Below are 18,296 nucleotides of genomic sequence, written 5' to 3'. Positions count from 1 at the left end.
TCTGAGACGGGGACAAAATAAACTAGAGAATAGACTTGAGGAGTTATCTGTGAGTCTTGCATTTAATAGAAGTGATTGAAATTTTAATTTGAAACAAGAAAGTTGTTCATTTGGATTTATTCGAAAAAAAGATTCCGCTTGAAAAATCGATTAGTACAATACTTTTAATTAAGATTCAAAGTACACATATGTGAGCCAACTTTGATTCCTTGCACGAGGTGTTCCTGGTTAAACAAATCGGTAACAAAGTCGCATGTGTGACGTAGCAGCCTAAAATCAAACAAACGTGCATAATTGCACTCGAGACAACAATGCGTAAAACTAGTGAAAAAAGCTCGCGGAAGTTGGCAATGCAATACAGAAAAGAGTCTTAGATTTATATTCGCTCATTTCATAATGTTTTGTTCTGTATATATTATATTTGTAGTGCCAACGAAATTTATCACAAAACCAAAGAGTTCTGTAATCGCTTACAAGAACTGGGATACTTATCTTGATTGTGATATTTTTGGCTATCCCTCTCCTGTGATCACGTGGACAAGATCTCTCAAGCAGCTTCCGGTCGGCAGACATGTCATTGATGGTAACAAACTTACCATTAAGAACACCACAGAGGAAGATGGTGGTGCTTACGTATGCCAAGGAACTAATGAACTGGGAAGTGTGATGGCAGTGACATGGCTCTTTTTAAAGGATGCAGGTAAGCTAAGAATCTTAAAAAATAAAATTATAATTATTGTGAATGAAGAAAAGGTTGCAATGAATAATTTTATTTGTTTGTTTCTTTAAGTGAATCCCCACATTGTTTCAAGTCCTCCCAATCAAATTAAAGTTCCAAATGTTGGCGATTCCGTGAAGTTAAATTGTTCTGCTCGTGGTTCGCCACTACCTAAAGTCAGATGGTTCAAGGATGGACGACGAATTATTTCTGTGGCAAAGCATGATGGGGGAGATTTGTTAACGAGTGAAATAGTCCTCCATCGCTTCAAACCAGCTGACCAAGGATTCTACACATGTAAATTTGAAAATGAGAAGAATGGGACGGCAGAAGCCAACACAACTCTGTGTATGTAAACGATTTGAACACGTTAAACGTTTTTAAGAAACAGTCACTGCTCGGAATTATAATTTTGCATCAATCAATAAGATAATTCGTCATCCGAATTATCTTATCACACGGCTAAGCAGCAGGATGTTAACCCTCGAACGTACAAGGCGGGGGGGGGGGGGGGGAGATACCACCCCCCGTAAGGTTTTTTCCAAATTTGAAAACATTTACTCAACAAAGGTAACACTTTCATCAATTTAACTACATCCTAGTTTTTTTTATCTTTCCATACTTTAGACACCCAAGGTTTTAATTTATTATTTTTTTATTTACTTATTTATTTATTTTTATTTTATTTTATAACTTGTTTGTGTAATTATTTATCCTACTCATGTTTACAATTATCTCATCTTTATTTTTTGAAGCCTTTGTCAATTGTGGTAATCCTGGTTCTCCGTTAAACGGACAATCACTAGGCTCCAGGTACTGGACCGGGGAATCTATATCTTTCATTTGTTTTTCGGGATATCGCCTGATTGGACCGGCTTCTAGAATGTGTCTGTCTTCCGGTAGCTGGAGTGGCATACAGCCTTCATGTAAGTTACTTTATTGTATACTCTAGAATACTCCGCAGTTACACAATACTTTTCATTACAACAAGTAAAGGTCTCTAACAACAGGGCATGTAGATGAATGAACGAACTAACGAACGAACCAACCAACGGACGGACGGACGAACGAACGAACGAACGAACGAACGAATAAAACTTAGAATACCAAGTATACAATACCAAATGCAAACGATGACGCTGCTAACGTAGGATCTACTAAAATATTTGACTAGCAAAAAAAAAATAAATAAAGAAACAAACAAACTGCAAGGTTGATCGTGCTACCTAAAAACAGAAGACTTTGCGAGACATAAACATTGCAGTACTTTGTGGACTTTTAAACGGAAGTGGAAGAATTTTTAGAAGTTTGTGGAGGTTTCGAAGTAAATACGTGCCAAATGATAACACTTCTAGTGAAAAAAAAAATGTTTTTGTGTACATTAGTCTCGGCCAGACAGTCCAAAATGACATCCAAAATTTGTAATCGTGTAGCACCGCGATCGATACTGGTCCACAAAACCCGCGGGACTGATTTTGGATAGAAAAAAAAAATTCACGATAAGTATACGTTTTTCTATGTCTAATAAAAATATTAAAATAAAAGTAACAAAAACAGATAATAATAAAAAAAAAAACAAGGCAGAAATAAAACAAAACAAACAACACAGTAAACAACAGACTTTATTTTGCTTGGAAATGAGTTGTTGTTGTTGTTGTTGTTGTTGTTGTTGTTGTTGTTGTGACTCTTACTCTACTTTATGCACTTTAAATGAAGGTCGCAGAACTTGTCCTCCTTTGGAAAGACTGACGAATGGTCATACTCACGGACAGCAGTTTTGGGAAGGAAAACACGTTTCATTTACTTGTAATCCTGGTTACTGGCTTAAAGGATCATCAGAGCGTCACTGCCAGTCGAGTGGTGCTTGGACAGGAGTTCAACCTTCATGTATTGGTAAGAGGCTTTTTGACGTCGATAATAAGACAGGGGGCTCTTGCATCAAAATGGAGAACGAATGAGAGATACTTTTTCTTGCTAACGCGCTTTTTGTTTTCTAACTGTTTTTTAGAGTTTTAATGGGCAGTGTGCCGGTAAGAGGTCCAAATTACGCGGTCAGCTGCTGCGAGGTCTGTAACCAATAAATCTTCGGAAACCCCTCGCGGAAACTCTTAGTATATGATCACTAAATTAACATCGTAAAGCAATCGGATGTCGTTCAGATAATAAATTTCAGCATTTTTTGGGACGTCCCCGACTCCCGACCTAATCGCTTCCAGACCTCCGACCTTCCACCAGCAGACCGCGTACTAAAAGTTCAAAATAGCCGCTTCAAAACAAAAGACACTATAATTGCAGGTTAAAATTTATCGTATATACATTCTCTTATCTTATGCGAGGGCCCCCTGTGTAACGGTATAAACTGACAATTTCCAATTTAAGACTCAACGAAATGTGAACAACCCTTTGGAAGTGCTGCAGAAAACGCCCTCGTGAAATTTTTTTGGAATGACCTCAAACAAGCTCATGGCAGTTTCGTGAAAATGCTAACTGTAGATTTTACAAAAAAGCGACTTCTAAATTTTGTTCTTAAAACTTCTCTATTATTCTGTCCGTCTCAACTGCTGCATAACTGTAAAAGCTATCTTGACCAAATACCAACCCCTTTAAAGATTGATGTCATTAATTAGAACTTGTGTGTAAAAGATTAAAAAAAAGGAGATTTTCATCGAATCTTAGCAATCAATAAGTTTGGACGATTATCGAAATATCGAGAAAATCAAACAAATTTTCCAACTACAACTTGCAAAAAATGTTGATTTGTTTTGCACTACTTTCAGGTAAGCGCCAGAAAACGATATTTCAAAGCTTCATAGCTTCAGCGTGTTTCGTTCGTAGCGTTCGAACAATTTTGAACGGAAACTAGGTACTTCTGTTTCTAAGTTGCTTGTCGCTTTGCAAACCTGCATGCATGGCGTATTTAAATATTCTGTGTTGTTAGACGAGCGTTATTAATTTCGAATTCCCCAAGATTTTCTGCCGCTTAATAAGCTTCGTGATTAAAGTTTCCAATTTCTTTTTTAAAAAAGATTCAGTCAATTGTGGTGATCCTGGTTCTCCATCAAACGGGCAAAAGTTTGGCTCCCGGTACTGGAAGGGTGAATCTGTGCTGTTCATTTGTCATACGGGATATCACCTAATTGGACCAACTACTAGAACATGTCTGCCTTCCGGTAGCTGGAGTGCTACACAGCCAACATGTAAGTTTCTTTATATTGCATAATCCATAATACTCTGTAGTTACACGTAACTTTTCGTTACAACCAGTATATGTTTAAAAAAAAAATTGTAAGCATACATTAAAAAATCGTAGTTCTTAGACAGGAAGCCTGTTTATTACCAAAAAAAAATTACAAATAAACAAACATGAATCAGTCAAGTAAAAGCATTGATCAAAACATAGACCAACAAAACGGAGGCCAAAACAAAACAAAATGTGCTTAAATCATGCTGGTTAACGGATTTTATTTTGCCTGGAAACAGTTTGGAAATGTATTCAGTTGTTGTGTTTCTCTAATACCTTTCAACGCCCTTTAAATGAAGGTCGCAGAACTTGTCCTCCTTTGGAAAGCCTGAAAAATGGTCATACTCACGGACAACAGTATTGGGAAGGAAAACGCGTTTCATTCACTTGTGATCCTGGTTACTGGCTTAAAGGATCATCAGAGCGTCACTGCCAGTCGAGTGGTACTTGGACAGGAGTTCAACCTTCATGTATTGGTAAGAAACATTTACAACACTGGTAATGAGTCGAATCTTTCAGCAATTTAACTTGCTGTTTACACTATAAAGTCTAAGTGAGACAAATCCATATATTAAGTAATCATTTGGTTAATTTTAATAACACGAAACAACATTCTATAGAGACATGTTTTGGCATGATTTATGCCATCTTCAGTTTTTTGAGGATTTAAAATCTAGGGCTATATATATACCAAAGCTACAAATACAAAAATAGAAATGTATACAAAGTAAAATTACAATAACAACAGATAACGGTATAGCCATTACAAAGTGGCAGGTACTGTCAGCTGGTACTGTCTAGAACAGTAATTACTCACAGTGTGAGCTATAGACCGTTACTCATAGAACAAAAGTTGTTGACATGCTGTACTTGAGTGTTTAAATCTGGTTTTAAACTATTAACCCTCGGACGTACAAGCAAACTCATACCCCTACCATCGTACAAGGGGGGGGGGGGGGGGTGGAACCCCTCCCTGGAGTTTTCGTTGTATTAAGGCTAGCGAAATTTTTTTGCACTGAGACGAAAGCCCTTAGCTTACTGTACATGATCTCCGAGCCATGAGGCCCATACAGCCGGAGCTTATCCCGGTTTCCGTAGCATTAAGCGACTAGGAGTATTGCTACTCCCCCCTGGATGGGATGCTAGTCCATCGCAGGGTTACCCCCCAGCAGTAAATTCGCCGGTACCCATTTGTACACCTGGGTGGAGAGAGGCAGTGTGAGAGTAAAGTGTCTTGCCCAAGAACACAACGCAGCGCCCCGGCCAGGCCTCGAACCCGGGCCGTTCGACTCGGAGTCGAGCGCGCTAACCATTAGTCCACCGCGCCTCCCACTCCCACTCCCATGACATAATTTTAATTGGCTGTGACGTCAAATGACGTCATGTGACGTCATTTGAGCCGCCATATTGGAGCTGGTAATGTGTGCGTGACGTCAAAGAGCTCAGCCTGACGTTTGGCGGAAAAATTTTAATAGTCGAAACTCCTTGTTTTTTTTTGTATTTCTTGGAGCTCTGTTTGAGCAAAATGGAGCTGCACAAACAGGCATTTTGACAAACAAAAGACAAGACACTACGGAGAAACAACGAGTTTCATTATTTAAATTTTCCCGCCAAACTTCAGATTGAGCTCTTTGACGTCACGCATACATTACCAGCTCCAAGATGGCGGCGTTCAGTTGTCGAGTTTTGGGAAAGATTTCGTAGGGTTATAGCGCACATTGAAGGCTGAAATTTTAGTGAATAACATATCTTTGTATAAACTTTTTATTGGCGTAAAGAAAATAAATGGTCATTCTGGAGTGAACTTATCCTTTGAAGTGTTTAAAAACATGTGAATTTTTGTCAGTTAAAGTATGCTCTTTGACGGAAAGTCTCGCCAATATAACGGGAGTTACATCCCGTACAAGTAAATTGATAAACAACAGATGATCTAATAGCATCAGGAATGGGATCTTTAAAACTGAAAAATCTTTATTTTAAAAGAGGAAAAAACTAACCTGATGTTTAAGTCGCTGCAAAAACGCCTAGATAACTGTTTAATTTTTATCTGGGTTATATTAAATACATTGCCGATGAGAGGTAGTTTAAAATAGCGAGTGCTAGCGTTGTTAGAATTACTAATACTAACATCAATAGGGGAATTAAGTCTAACATTATCTAGATAACGTTTAATGGTTTTGTCAATTATGTGGGAGGGAAATGAGTTACGTTTAAGGGTTTCAGTTTATTTAGCGACATCTTTGCGAAAACCCGAATTAGAGTTATTGATTTTAAAAGCTCTGTCAACTTAATAAGGTATGAATTAAACCTATTTTATATTTAAATGAAGTAAAACTAAAATAATTAGTAAGAAGACCAGTGTATGTTTTCTTATGATATATAGACATGGTACAAATTGGAGAAGAATTATCTACTAAAATATCTAAGAAAGGTAATTTACCCTCTAACTGCTTTTCAAATGTAAATCGTATGTTAGGATGTCTGGTATTAAGATAATCTAAAAATAACATGACATCTTGCTCGTTGTTAAATACACATGAAATTAAGCACCTAGTTCTGGAGGCTTAATTGAATAAGGATGTAAGTATTAATTTCGTCTTTTTAAAGTTTAGAGTTTTAAAGTTGAGAGAATACGTAAAAGTGTATACATATTAATGTATTTACATGTAAAGCATGACTAGTTACCTTTCCGTGATTTACACAAAAGCTGTCTTCGACATATCTACGGTAAAATAAGATGGGGGAGTCTTTATAATTATTTAACTACTGTTCCTCATGGAAACCCATAAACAAGTTAGCTAAGATTGGAGCCAAAGGGGAGCCCATAGCCATCAATTTGATCATAAAAACAACCATTGAATAAAAAATGGACATGAGAAGTAGCAAATGAAAACAACGTTTTAAGAATAATCTTACTAATGGGAAAATCAGGATTATATTTGAAGATATATGGCCCTAGATTTTAACTTCTCAATAAACTGAAGATGGCATGAGTCATGCCGAAACATGTCTTTAAAAAGTTGTTTCGTGTTTTTAAAATTAGTAATTTTACTTGTGGTAACAAGGAAATATAAAAAACAAGACATTTTATGAAAGTAACCAAGTTTAAAAGTTTAGTAAGTTTAAATCAATTTTTAAAACGAAAGTTGTAATGTACTTGAATATTGTGTACTTTGGCTACTGTCAAAACCCTATTAAATTCATTTTGTGTATTTGGAGCTCTGGAATTTTTTGAATGAATAATAAAACAATATTTGAAGTCGGCTTTCGTATGATATGAAAAATGATGCAGATCTCGGAGGGTGTTATCCGCCTCAATCTTCGGCTAAGTGCGGATACACCCCTTCGATCTGTATAATTCTTCATATCATACTCTGCCTCATCAAATAAATGCTAATTGTACTTGATTCCTCTGCAGTGATCTGTACTACTATAAAGACTGTTGGCAGTCCAGTTACTCATCACTCCCGACAGACAACCTATGGAGCCTGGATGAAAGATCCGCTAGCAGTTATGGGGAATGACACCATTTTTGTAATGGAAAGTTATTACGGAAACAATGCCGTCGATGAGTTTAAAAACTTGGAAAAATTCAAAGCAGGCGTGGTCCGTAAAAGGTACACACTGCCTTATCAGTGGGACGGAACTGGCGGAGTGGTGTATGGATCGTATCTGTACTACAACAGGTTACAGATGAAACTTGTGCTAGCTATTTTTTAAATTTATTTTTTGCAGGGGGTGGGGATGGGGCTGGGGTTCTGGGAACGAATAACTATGTTCTCACAACTTGTAATGCGATCAATTCACGTTCTAGTCAGCGGTTTTTCGACAGCAGGCCATCTTTTAACCAGAAATGGAAGCTATAGCAACCACGACAGCAAACAGAACTGTCTTCGCTTAAAAAAAATTAGCAAAAAAAACAAATTTTAGAGGTTCGTTACTTTTAATTACATTGTCGGCGCTGAAATGCAAATGTATGTATTACGATTTTCAACGCACGCGGGGCTTACCAATGACGTAAAACAAAGAACAGACAAGACAACAAAGAACCTCGAAACAATAAAGAAGGAACAATTGCTCCAAACCGAGGGGTAAATTTCGATCGCCACGTTTTCGTTTCCGTCGTTTCTACTTTTCCGTCGTGCGACATCAAAAACCTTTCCTGCGACATTTCTCCCGCTTTAAAGACAACTGAGAGAAATTCTTAACTGCTTTAAAAAAGGAACCTAACTCTTCCACTAGCCGCTATTTTGTTGTTGTTGTTGAAATTTTTTTGGCAAGTTCAGAATGAGAGGATCTACCCATGCACCTTAGGGGTATCCGCTGACTACCGCCCCAATGATTGCTTTGGAAGTTGTGAGAACTTCGCTCAGGTTTAATTTAAGAAAATGTATTAGACGTTGCTTCCACCCCCCCCCCCCCCCCCCCCCCTCGCAAAAATTCAACTCTCGTTCTGTTTTGATGAACAAATAAATAATACAGTTGGGAGTGAATATATCAAATCTCATTTATTTACAGCACTGCGGGTGAAAATTTAAAAACATGAAAGCTCATCGCAGTTATGCATGCAACTTAAACAGTTTCGAAAAGAGCCTTAAAAGAGAGCACATTGCTCTACCAGCAAAGCTATCAAGTCAACTGGTAGCTACAAGATTACACAAAGTTAATTACATCTTAGAAGGCACGATTCAGCTGGCGAAATTAAACATAGAGATGGCTTGAAGGCTTTCTGTTTCTTCATAACAGGGCCAATACGCAATATATCGTCAAGTACAATTTGCTCACAGAAAGCCTTGAGGCCCAGATCACTCTCAACGGATATAGACCAAGGCAAGTCTATTACGCATGGAGTGGATACAGTGGAGTGGACCTGGCAGTCGACGAGCAGGGATTGTGGGTATTATGGGGTAACATTGGGGATAACAGACGGCTGTATGCATCGAAAATTGACAATGACGTCATAACCCACACGTATAGCTTGGCTACGGGTAAGAAAGCATTATGGTAATTAATTTTCTTTGTTATCCAACTGAACTCGGTACAAAAAGCGCTCCAAACGAGTACAGATATTTAGGAGACCGGCTTAACAGGTTTTCTGTAACGTAGGCCTTATTTGATATGAGTGAGCGAAAGCGACAAACACAGTTCAAAGAGAGCAAGAGAGCAATGTTGGATAATAAATCTCGTATTACACATTTTTGCGGGAAGTATCACCGTTCATTCGAATTTTCTCACCTTTTTTCTTTTTTCGCCAAAATACTGCAAAACTTGTGACAATATTTAACAATAATTCTGCGAAATCGCGTGGAATATCGCCTGATACTTTACCGACGAGGTCGTAGGCCGAGTTGGCTAAAATCAGACGATATTCCGCAAGATCGAGCAGCATTATTGTTTTATTTTTAAACAATTTGATAGCGAGGCTTATTTTGCAGCTAGGAAAACTGTGATAAGGCAGCGCTTTGCAACAACAGCATAGCACAGCAACGCGAAGCAAACCATAGCATAGCATAGGAACGCAAAGCAAACCATAGCCTAGCATGGCAATGCATAGCATAGCGTAGCATAGCATAGCATAGCATAGCAAAAAAAAAAAAAAAAAAAAAAAAAATAGCATAGCATAGCATAGCATAGCATAGCATAGCATAACATAGCATAGCATAACATAGCATAGCATAGCATAGCATAGCATAGCATAGCATAGCATAGCATAGCATAGCATAGTGCTTGAAGGTACTGAAAAGAGTTAAAAATGAAGGAACCATTTCCACATTTGGGTAAAATCATATTCAAAAGCTTACTCCTTGGCGCGAGGAGTAAAGTAAAGTTTTTATCACACATGTTGCGATATGTCATTGATAAAACTACAGCAGTCATTCCTTTATGACCTGACCTTACCGCTTCGCACGTTTACTTAACGCTTGTTGGTTTTATATTTCTTGTTTGTTTCTTTGTTTATTTCATACAGAACAGATGAACTCGATGGGTAATGCCTTTGTGGCCTGTGGAGTGATCTACTGTATCGACACCTGTTACACCAATCCCACTACCATCAACTTTGCTTACGACACCAAGACAGGAAAACAGTGGAACCCCAACATACAGTTCACAAACAAGTACGGCTACAACTCTATGGTGGACTACAACCCCAGAGAAAGAGTGTTGTACGCTTGGGACAACAAGCGTCAAGTCACTTACTCCCTCACTTGGAATTAAATTGGACAAGAAGCCAGAAGCAAGTGACGGATAGTAAAGTATTCCTAGGGGTGGGTAGGGTGTACTCTTTATAGTGGACTATACGGTTAGGCTCCGCCCAGATACCTTTTCACGCTGTAGTTATATAAAAGGGTAAGAATTTCACGAGATGGAGTATAGAAAAGGTTAGGGATAACTAAAACTTAGGTATTGAAAAGGACCTTTCAAAATTTCTCGAACACAACCACCGTACGCTGCACTTATCTAAGTATTTTAAAAAATATATTCAAGTGAAAAATCAAGAACATAGATGCGAAAAAGGGTAAGGGTTTGGAACGCGGGGAGGAGCCTCCCCGTATATGCTGACTTAGAACTTACCAAAAGATGTAAAGATATTAAAGGAGCGACGTCACGGGATTTCGCAGATTTTTTTTGTCTATACTGTTCTAAAATTAGTAGTAGGCAAGAGAACCCATGAGAAACATTATCTTTAAACATCTGAAGTAAATCAAACTGCGACTAAAGATATCGATTTTTGTGAAGACGCGCGGAAATAACTTGAAAAGTTTAGCCTAAAATTTTCAAGTTGTAGTTCATTTCCATTCTAGTCATCCGCAACCAAAAGACGCTTGCTGTTTCAGCTCTCTAATATAGCAATCGTTAATAAACATGGATCATTACCTTAGGTTTCCAACGACACAAATGTAATTTAAGCTGTTCAAATGTCTGTAAAAATCCGTGACAAAGCCTATTTAGGTACCACGCTGTTACGACAAACAGTAAATGTTGATAACATTTTCCAAAACAATGCTTTTCTATCTTTTCCTGAGTTCTGCTCTAGATTTAAAATCAAAGCTAACTTTCTTACGCATCATGGATTATGCCACTCAATCCCTAGAGAATGGGTTAATATCCTAAAAGGAAATATCCAGGCGCCTTTGGATGGTAAAGATAACAATAACTATAGAATACCTTTGAACAAGCTCTCTTGCAAATCGGCTACACGATTCTTTGTCAAAAAAAAAAAAGTTTGTAACACCTACTGCCGAAAAAAGGATGGTAAAAGGAAATTTGAATGAAAAAAAAAAAACAATACAACTCATATATAGCCTTCCCTTCAAAGTTACTAAGGACACCAGACTTGCCATCTTTCAATTTAAAAATATACATCACATTCTGCCAACAAACTCAACACTTTTTAGAGACGCACTTAAAGAAACCGATAAATGTCACCTATGCTTTGAAAGACAAACACTAGCTCATCTTTTCGCTTCCTGTTCAAACGTTAAGAGCTTTTGGTCTCATTTTACTAATTGGTGGAATTCCAAAAACTCCGAGCCAATAACTCTTGATGAAAACATGATCATTTACGGTGTTGCCAATGACTTCTCTCGTCGACTTGGTTTAAACCTCTGCTTGATTATCGCAAAACATTACATGTACACTGCCTCTAGAAAAGAAGAAGAGTACTACTGGGAAGCTTTCATGGCCGTTCTTGAAAGTAAAATTCAGATAGAGATGCATAAATCTAAGAAACAGACACAGTTGTAACCCTTAAAAATAACTATAGAAATAAGTATATATAGAAATAATAGATATAATAACAACAACAAAAGTAGGCACCCAGGTTTCCTGTTCTCTGTAATATATTCTTTTTTTACTTAGTTGCTGCATGCCCTTTGTGTAACGTAAATTATTCTCTGTAAGTAAGCTATGTATTGTAATGTATTGTAAGCCAGGGTTAATCAATAAACTGCTTTATCTAAAAAAAAAAAAAATGTTGATAACCAATCATGTGCAAGAATTTTGTTATAGTTTTGATTAAAGCATAAGACAGAAACGAGTCTTGTTTCGCGCGTGTTAATTGTGTATGCTAAAGCGCAAAAAAAGCCAAAGCCATGTATTTTACTGTCATAACGCACCCCCCCCCCCGTGGGGGGGGGGGCTATTAAGGTAAAATGATGACAGGGAAAAGTCTTCGGAAAAGTTAAATTGAGTTGAACTCCTAAAAAAGATCGATCTGGGGAGGCTCAAGCTTTTTTGGACACCTAAAAGATACTATATTTTTTATACCGGTGATCTTTGTAGCCTCCAACTTAGTATGACAGCGTTTTTTATTTCTTCACGTGTAAACATAAAGGATACCTTGATGATTAAATATTTTGGCGCTCTCTCCTGAACACAATTAGTGAGACCACAATTCGTATTTTATATCCCTAAGCAAGAGGAAAAGCATTCTCGTCCATTTTATGTTGCAGTCCCCGCCTAAGGAATATAATACACTTGTAGAAATAATATTTACGTGCTCTCCTGTTTTGTGACAGTATGATACCGTTAAATTCCGGTTATGACCCCTTCCCCCCCCCCCCCCCACATTTATAGGCCCATCATTCCGGTTATACATCGGATTTTAAGCCCCACGGATATAAGCCTCCCTCTGCCAAATGACTGCACTGAACAAGGCTAAATGTCGCTTTATTATGCGTTTTTAACCTAAAAACGTATTTCGATTGACACTCTCGTGGCTTGTTTCGAAATGTTTTCTTTTTTATTCCGCTTATAAGCCCACCCAAAACCCCTTACGAAGTTGTATAAGCCCAGTGCTTATAACCGGAATTTTACGGTATGGTTAAGGCTTGTTTTCGTGTTAATTATTTGGTGTTTCTTTGTGCGTCGAAAAAACTTTATTGTAAGCGTCCGAGGTTGTCTTTTAGTACCATCTTGAATAATGGCGACTAAACGGGTTAAGTGAGACCTAATTATACTGTATTTAGTAACATTATGCCGTGCTTTTGCTCATCCAAGGCATCATCAGGGAATATGAAAATATTCTACAGTACAGAACTATTAAGTAAAGTTGTGTTGTAGGCAACACGTATAATAAGTGGACGGTAGTAACTGAATAATTGATAATTAGCTGTACAAATAAAACCGATGATAATAAATATATTTTTTTTAATTTTTTGAAGTGTCCATGAGTGTTTTTGTTGCTGAAATGTGTGTCACTTTTTCGCGATTATTTACTCTAAAACGAACCCGTTATAACTATTAATCGTGAAAGGCGTCATTTTGTAGTTAATTACTGTGAAATGTGTGTGTAAAGATTAATCAAAGGTCACTATGAGACTACGGCTATTTTGCTAAATTTATTGACATTCTGGAATGTTTGTAGCGTGGGACCTGAGCCCTAATGACGCGCCGCGCTTGGCCGGTGTGTGTGTGAATGAAACATACATTTATTGCGCTCCCTGAAAAGGGCTTTTCAGCAGCAATGTTAAAAATTAAAATTAAAATACAAGTAAACGAAAGTTAATTACAAACTATTTACAATAAAAATTCATAATGAGAAAATTAAAAACAAAATGAAAATATATACAATGGTTCTAAGTTAGAACCACGCTTGGGCAAACTTAAGGTCTTGTGTTTCCTCTAATTGGATTTTATATTGTTATACGTGCTATTTAATGTTTATTTTTTTTTTCATTCAGTTCTTCCGCAATTTATCCAGACTCCCGATAGAGTTGTAAAAGTAAAAAAGGATGTCAGTAGCATCTGTTTCTTGTCGAGTCTTTAGTTTTCCACCACCAACAATTATTTGGTCAAGAGGACTTGTCCCGTTACCACGTGGTCGAAAAATCATTAATAATGGCACAATGAATATTTCCGACTTTGGTCCTCAAGATACTGGCACTTATCAGTGTAAAGCCATCAACAAGCTGGGATCTATTAGTGCGTTGACAACCTTAAATTATGTGCATCAACAAGGTGAGAACGAGAGACTGTCAACATTAATACAACAATAACCAACTGTTATTCCAAAGGAACGAAAAGTATCACGTATTTCGAAACTCGGACTTTAGTTTCATAACTGCGCCAGTGAATTACAGGCACACCAAAATGTGTTAGCGTAACTTTCAGCTTCCAGCTTCCTCACTTTCTGAAAACAGAAACAACATTCCGCCCAATACTAAACTTCTATACGACCTATAGTTTATAAACCAATCACAGGAACGGCTCTTCTATCAGTCTCGGACCTTACATCATGTATTAATGGTCATCCGGGCCATGCTTTTATTATAACGGTACTTTAGCATGAAATGTCCCTTTTATGGCCAAGTCAGTCTTGCTGAATTTCAATGAGTTTGATTGTCAAACTGTACCATCAAGAACTATATAATTTACCTTTTTTATCTAATTTTTAGCAAATACTGAAAGTTTGCGAGCTTTTTAAAAGTTTGAATTTTCCATTTTAAAACAATTAATGGAGTCAGTTTTGTTGATTTTGTGACGATTTAGTCCAAGAAGCTAACATAAATGTAATGCATAAACAATCATGTCTACCTTCTAAGACGGCTTCGCTACAACCATAACTTGAAAGTATTTTTCCCTAGTGTTTAACGTTAATCTATTAATTACTCAGGGTTCAATGCTGTCTTTACAAATCTCGGTGCGAGTGGAAGATATGCTCCAACATCACTTGGTATTCACTACACATGTCAGGATCATGACGGTCAAGTTGCTCTGTCCAGCGGTATTCAACAGTGGTCTGTGCCATACACTGGTGACTACCGTATAGAAGCGATAGGAGCAGCAGGGGGGTACGATACACAGACAAATAGTGCTCAGTACCGAGGAAGAGGAGCCAGGATGATTGGAACATTCAGTTTATCCAAAGGCGAAATCATTAAAATACTGGTTGGTCAAGAAGGAGGATTCAACACTGACTCGCAAACTGCTGGAGGCGGTGGAGGTACATTTGTAGTGAGAGGAAGCAACAAACCTTTGATAATAGCTGGAAGAGGGGGTGTTTTTTTTTTTTTTTTTTTTTTAGATAAAGCAGTTTATTGATTAACACTGACTTAAAACATTACAATACATAGCTTACTTACAAAAATACACTAAATAAACTTACTTACAAAAAATTACGTTACACAAAGGCATGCAGAAACAAAAAAAAAAAAGAATATATTACAGAGAACAGGAAACCTGGGTGCCTACTTTTGTTGTTTTATTATATCTATCTTTCTATAATATTATTTCTATAGTTATTTTTAAGGTAACTGTTCTGTTTCTTAGATTATCATCTCTATCTGATTCTTCAAGGCCATGAGCTTCCCATTACTCTTCTTCTTTTCTAGACATGTAAAATGTTTTGCGTACAAGGTTACAATCGACGAGAGAGTCATGCAACACCTAATATATTTTTCATCAAATTATTACTCATTTTGTCACATAACAAACTCTTAACTTGAAGGAAGCAGCTACTTCATAGACTATCTTCTTTAAGTCTCTCTAATTGTCGTTGTATCTGTGCCCTTAACTAAAGAGCCGTGTTTTTTCATTTCTTTTACCTCCTTTTTTCGCATGTACAACTTTTTTTACTCTTAGCCGCACTATTTTCTTCACCTCCAATCGCCTGGAACCTTTTAGAACCTTCTCTGTTGGCTCCATGCGTAAGAGTACTTTTATCTAAGCAAACTCATAACTTTTCTTTCCGCTCCATTTTTGTAAGAACACACAACTATCAAACTTTTCTTACCCCCGCTTCCACAGGGACTTTTAATCAAACATTAGTAAAAAGCCTCCAATCCCTATGCTGTGCTCATTAGTTTCGTCTTTTTTTGTGTCGGTTTAGCATTCATCCGCCGTCTTTTTTTTATTTTACTTTCTTGTTCCACACTTGGGTTGCTTATTTATTTGACTGGGAAGGTGAGCACTGATGTTATAAAAGGGGAGATATCTATACGGCCATAAGGAGGTTTCTAGGATACATAGTTAGAAGGCTTTCTTTCATTCGGTTCTTATATGCACTTCATCTCTTGTGTACCTATGCAAGTATTGAGTTGGAGGCCGCTATTCCAAGGGGCTCTGTTGTATTGTTCTGTTCGCGCCCAACCACATACCTTCCTTTTTTCTCTAGGCCTGAACATTCCTGGAAGTTTGACAATATGGAAAAGTTATTTGCGATTTTAGGTCAGAGACGGAGGGTCCGGCATATTGAGAAAGCTTAATCTTTTTGTGTATATTTCTTAGTTTCATTCTTATTGCTTGGCTAGGATTTCAGCACATAGGACAAATAAAATAGGTGGACAGCCTTGTCGCGCCTCTTCAGCATAAAGCCCGTTTTTTGGCATGGAGCTCCGTGTAAAGGTTTTATCCACTTTTGAATGCATGGACCGAGTTAAAAGCTTGTAGGGTCTGTGAGACCAGACGACCGTGTCGAGGCTTTCTTAAAGTCAATGAATATAGCCAGCCCAGGGATGTTTCTAATTCAGTTACTTTCATAATCCATATGAGCCTATGTTTTGACAATATACGCTCAATCCGGTTGATCATCGTTGATTATTTTGGGAAGAACGTTTGAAATCCTATGAGCTATGGCTTTAGTTGCAATGTAATCGACATTAGTAGTGTCAGCGGTCTCAGTTTTCAAGAATGTTTTCCTTACGTTTTTTGGTATTAGAGGAGGGGGTGTTATGGAATATACGCAAACAAGACATGCAGGATGTGATGCCAGCACGAGCACAACAGGGAATCCTGGGTACAGGTCATGGTCAGGAGGGAACAATGGACATGGCGCACAGACTGCTGATAGTGGTTATTCAAGTTGGTGTATTTGAACTATAACTTTCAAACAACGTATTTTAATCTATGTGATTCATATTAAAAAGCCTACTTTGTTAAATAAAAATTATATTTACCTACATCAATAAAGGGAGCAACATCGCTTACCATTTTTAAGGACCTTCTTAGACTTTACTTTAGTCAACGTAGTGAGAGTAGTTTTTGTGAATTTTTCTAAGTAACTTGGTTCCCATTTCCTTCTTAATTTTAAAAATAATTATAATTCATTTGTATTTTTAGCCCTTTTTTATCCGTTTTTAGTCCTTGTACATATAAAAATTGTTATATGGTAGTCATATTTTACGCAGGGCCCCTTTTGATACCAGCCAAGTGGTGATTGGGCCACCCTGCCTAAATAAAGTTCACTTGACTTGTCTTGACGGAAAGAGGTGACACAGCGTATATCGTGTTTGTATTAAAAGGAATAATTATAAAGATTGCTGTTCTTATACTATTGTTTATACTCGTAGTATACAAGACTTATAATATACCAAGTATCATTTTTTTTTTTTTTTTTTTTTTTTTTTTTTTTTTTTTTTTTTTTTTGGGGGGGGGGGGGGGGGGGTGTGTTGGGTTTAAAAAAATGAAGAAAAAAAAAAAAAAAAAAAAAAAATTTTATAAAAAAAAAAAAAAATTTTTAAAAAAAAAAAAAAAAAAATTTTTTAAAAAAAAAAAAAAAAAAAAAAAAAAAAAAAATTTAAAAAAAAGAAAAAAAGAAAAAGAATTCCCAAATTTGGAAATCCCCGGAAAAATACTTGATCCTGATTGGACAAACAGGAAAATTGCTCGTTTCTGATTGGCTGAGCGCGCTGCACTTCGTTGGCTTCAAGACGGCGGGATTTTGAGCAGGATTTTCAAACACAGCGCTCGCTTGTACACCGATATTTTCGAAATTTGACTTCAGTTTCCGCAGATATGTGATGAAAATGGAATGGAAATGGGATGATTACTTGAAACGAAGATCCGAAAGCTGACACAGAAGATTATTACAGTTGAAAACGGTACAGAAATTGCATCAGGCACTTGCAAGTGTGCGACGATTCAAATTCATTCGTAGCGGCCGGCAACTGACATCTCCGTTTCACTTATGAACTGTCATCGCTAAAACTCATCACCAGCAACCCAGGATATAAAGGAGGACATATATAGTTTGTTTCGTGAAAGAAGGTCACATTAATTGGATAAATTACTTCTACAAGTTTGTTTGGGGTCGTCGTTTGCTGTTATCTACGTTGAGGACTGACATGTGAAGCCGCTCGTAGAGGAAAGCTTTAAAACGTGCACACAGGTGAATAAATATATTAAGCTAAAGTGTTCGCTTGTTCTGTCGTTAATAGCTTTTTTATTTTTTTCACGAATTTCATACCGTTCATTGCATACGACTGTCAGCGTTATTCTCTTCCGAACGTCAAGATTTGCTCGATTATGAGGAACGTTTTCGTTTCGCAAGCCAAATTAAGTTTCGCGCTGTACAGAAGTCATTTTTATAGCATCGACAATTTTCAAAAAATTTTGCCC

At 37.2% G+C, this 18,296-nt stretch overlaps 2 protein-coding genes and 1 pseudogene across 10 annotated transcripts in view; all 3 read left to right on the top strand.

Annotated features, from left to right (window-relative positions):
• The window catches only part of LOC144664627 (uncharacterized), a 65,019-nt gene extending 53,164 nt beyond the window's left edge, over positions 1–11,855 (top strand). Inside the window, exons 19-21 of the mRNA XM_078525780.1 lie at positions 7,378–7,645; positions 8,706–8,947; positions 9,928–11,855. Coding sequence (XP_078381906.1) covers positions 7,378–7,645; positions 8,706–8,947; positions 9,928–10,175 — 758 coding nt within the window. The 3' untranslated portion in view covers positions 10,176–11,855. The remainder of the gene's footprint in view (positions 1–7,377; positions 7,646–8,705; positions 8,948–9,927) is intronic.
• Positions 1–18,296, top strand: part of LOC144664619 (uncharacterized) — a 140,554-nt gene that overhangs the window by 2,782 nt on the left and 119,476 nt on the right. For 7 of the 8 annotated variants that reach the window (XM_078525760.1, XM_078525762.1, XM_078525756.1 and 4 more), the window contains exons 5-10: positions 428–700; positions 791–1,066; positions 1,474–1,644; positions 2,435–2,611; positions 3,745–3,915; positions 4,259–4,435. In XM_078525760.1, the coding sequence (XP_078381886.1) occupies positions 428–700; positions 791–1,066; positions 1,474–1,644; positions 2,435–2,611; positions 3,745–3,915; positions 4,259–4,435 (1,245 nt within the window). The remainder of the gene's footprint in view (positions 1–427; positions 701–790; positions 1,067–1,473; positions 1,645–2,434; positions 2,612–3,744; positions 3,916–4,258; positions 4,436–18,296) is intronic. The other variant, XM_078525761.1, reaches the window with a different exon arrangement.
• Positions 11,514–18,296, top strand: part of LOC144666689 (uncharacterized) — an 88,959-nt pseudogene continuing 82,176 nt past the window's right edge. The window contains exons 1-4 of the transcript XR_013573220.1: positions 11,514–11,655; positions 13,643–13,919; positions 14,575–14,958; positions 16,623–16,760. The product of XR_013573220.1 is annotated as an uncharacterized LOC144666689 (transcript). The remainder of the gene's footprint in view (positions 11,656–13,642; positions 13,920–14,574; positions 14,959–16,622; positions 16,761–18,296) is intronic.

This window comes from Oculina patagonica, chromosome 9, assembly GCF_052425735.1.
Source record: "Oculina patagonica isolate OP01 chromosome 9, crgOcupat, whole genome shotgun sequence".
NCBI lineage: Eukaryota > Metazoa > Cnidaria > Anthozoa > Scleractinia > Oculinidae > Oculina > Oculina patagonica.
The sequence above is the reverse complement of the archived record's forward strand: the minus strand, read 5'-3'. Positions and strand labels throughout refer to the sequence as shown.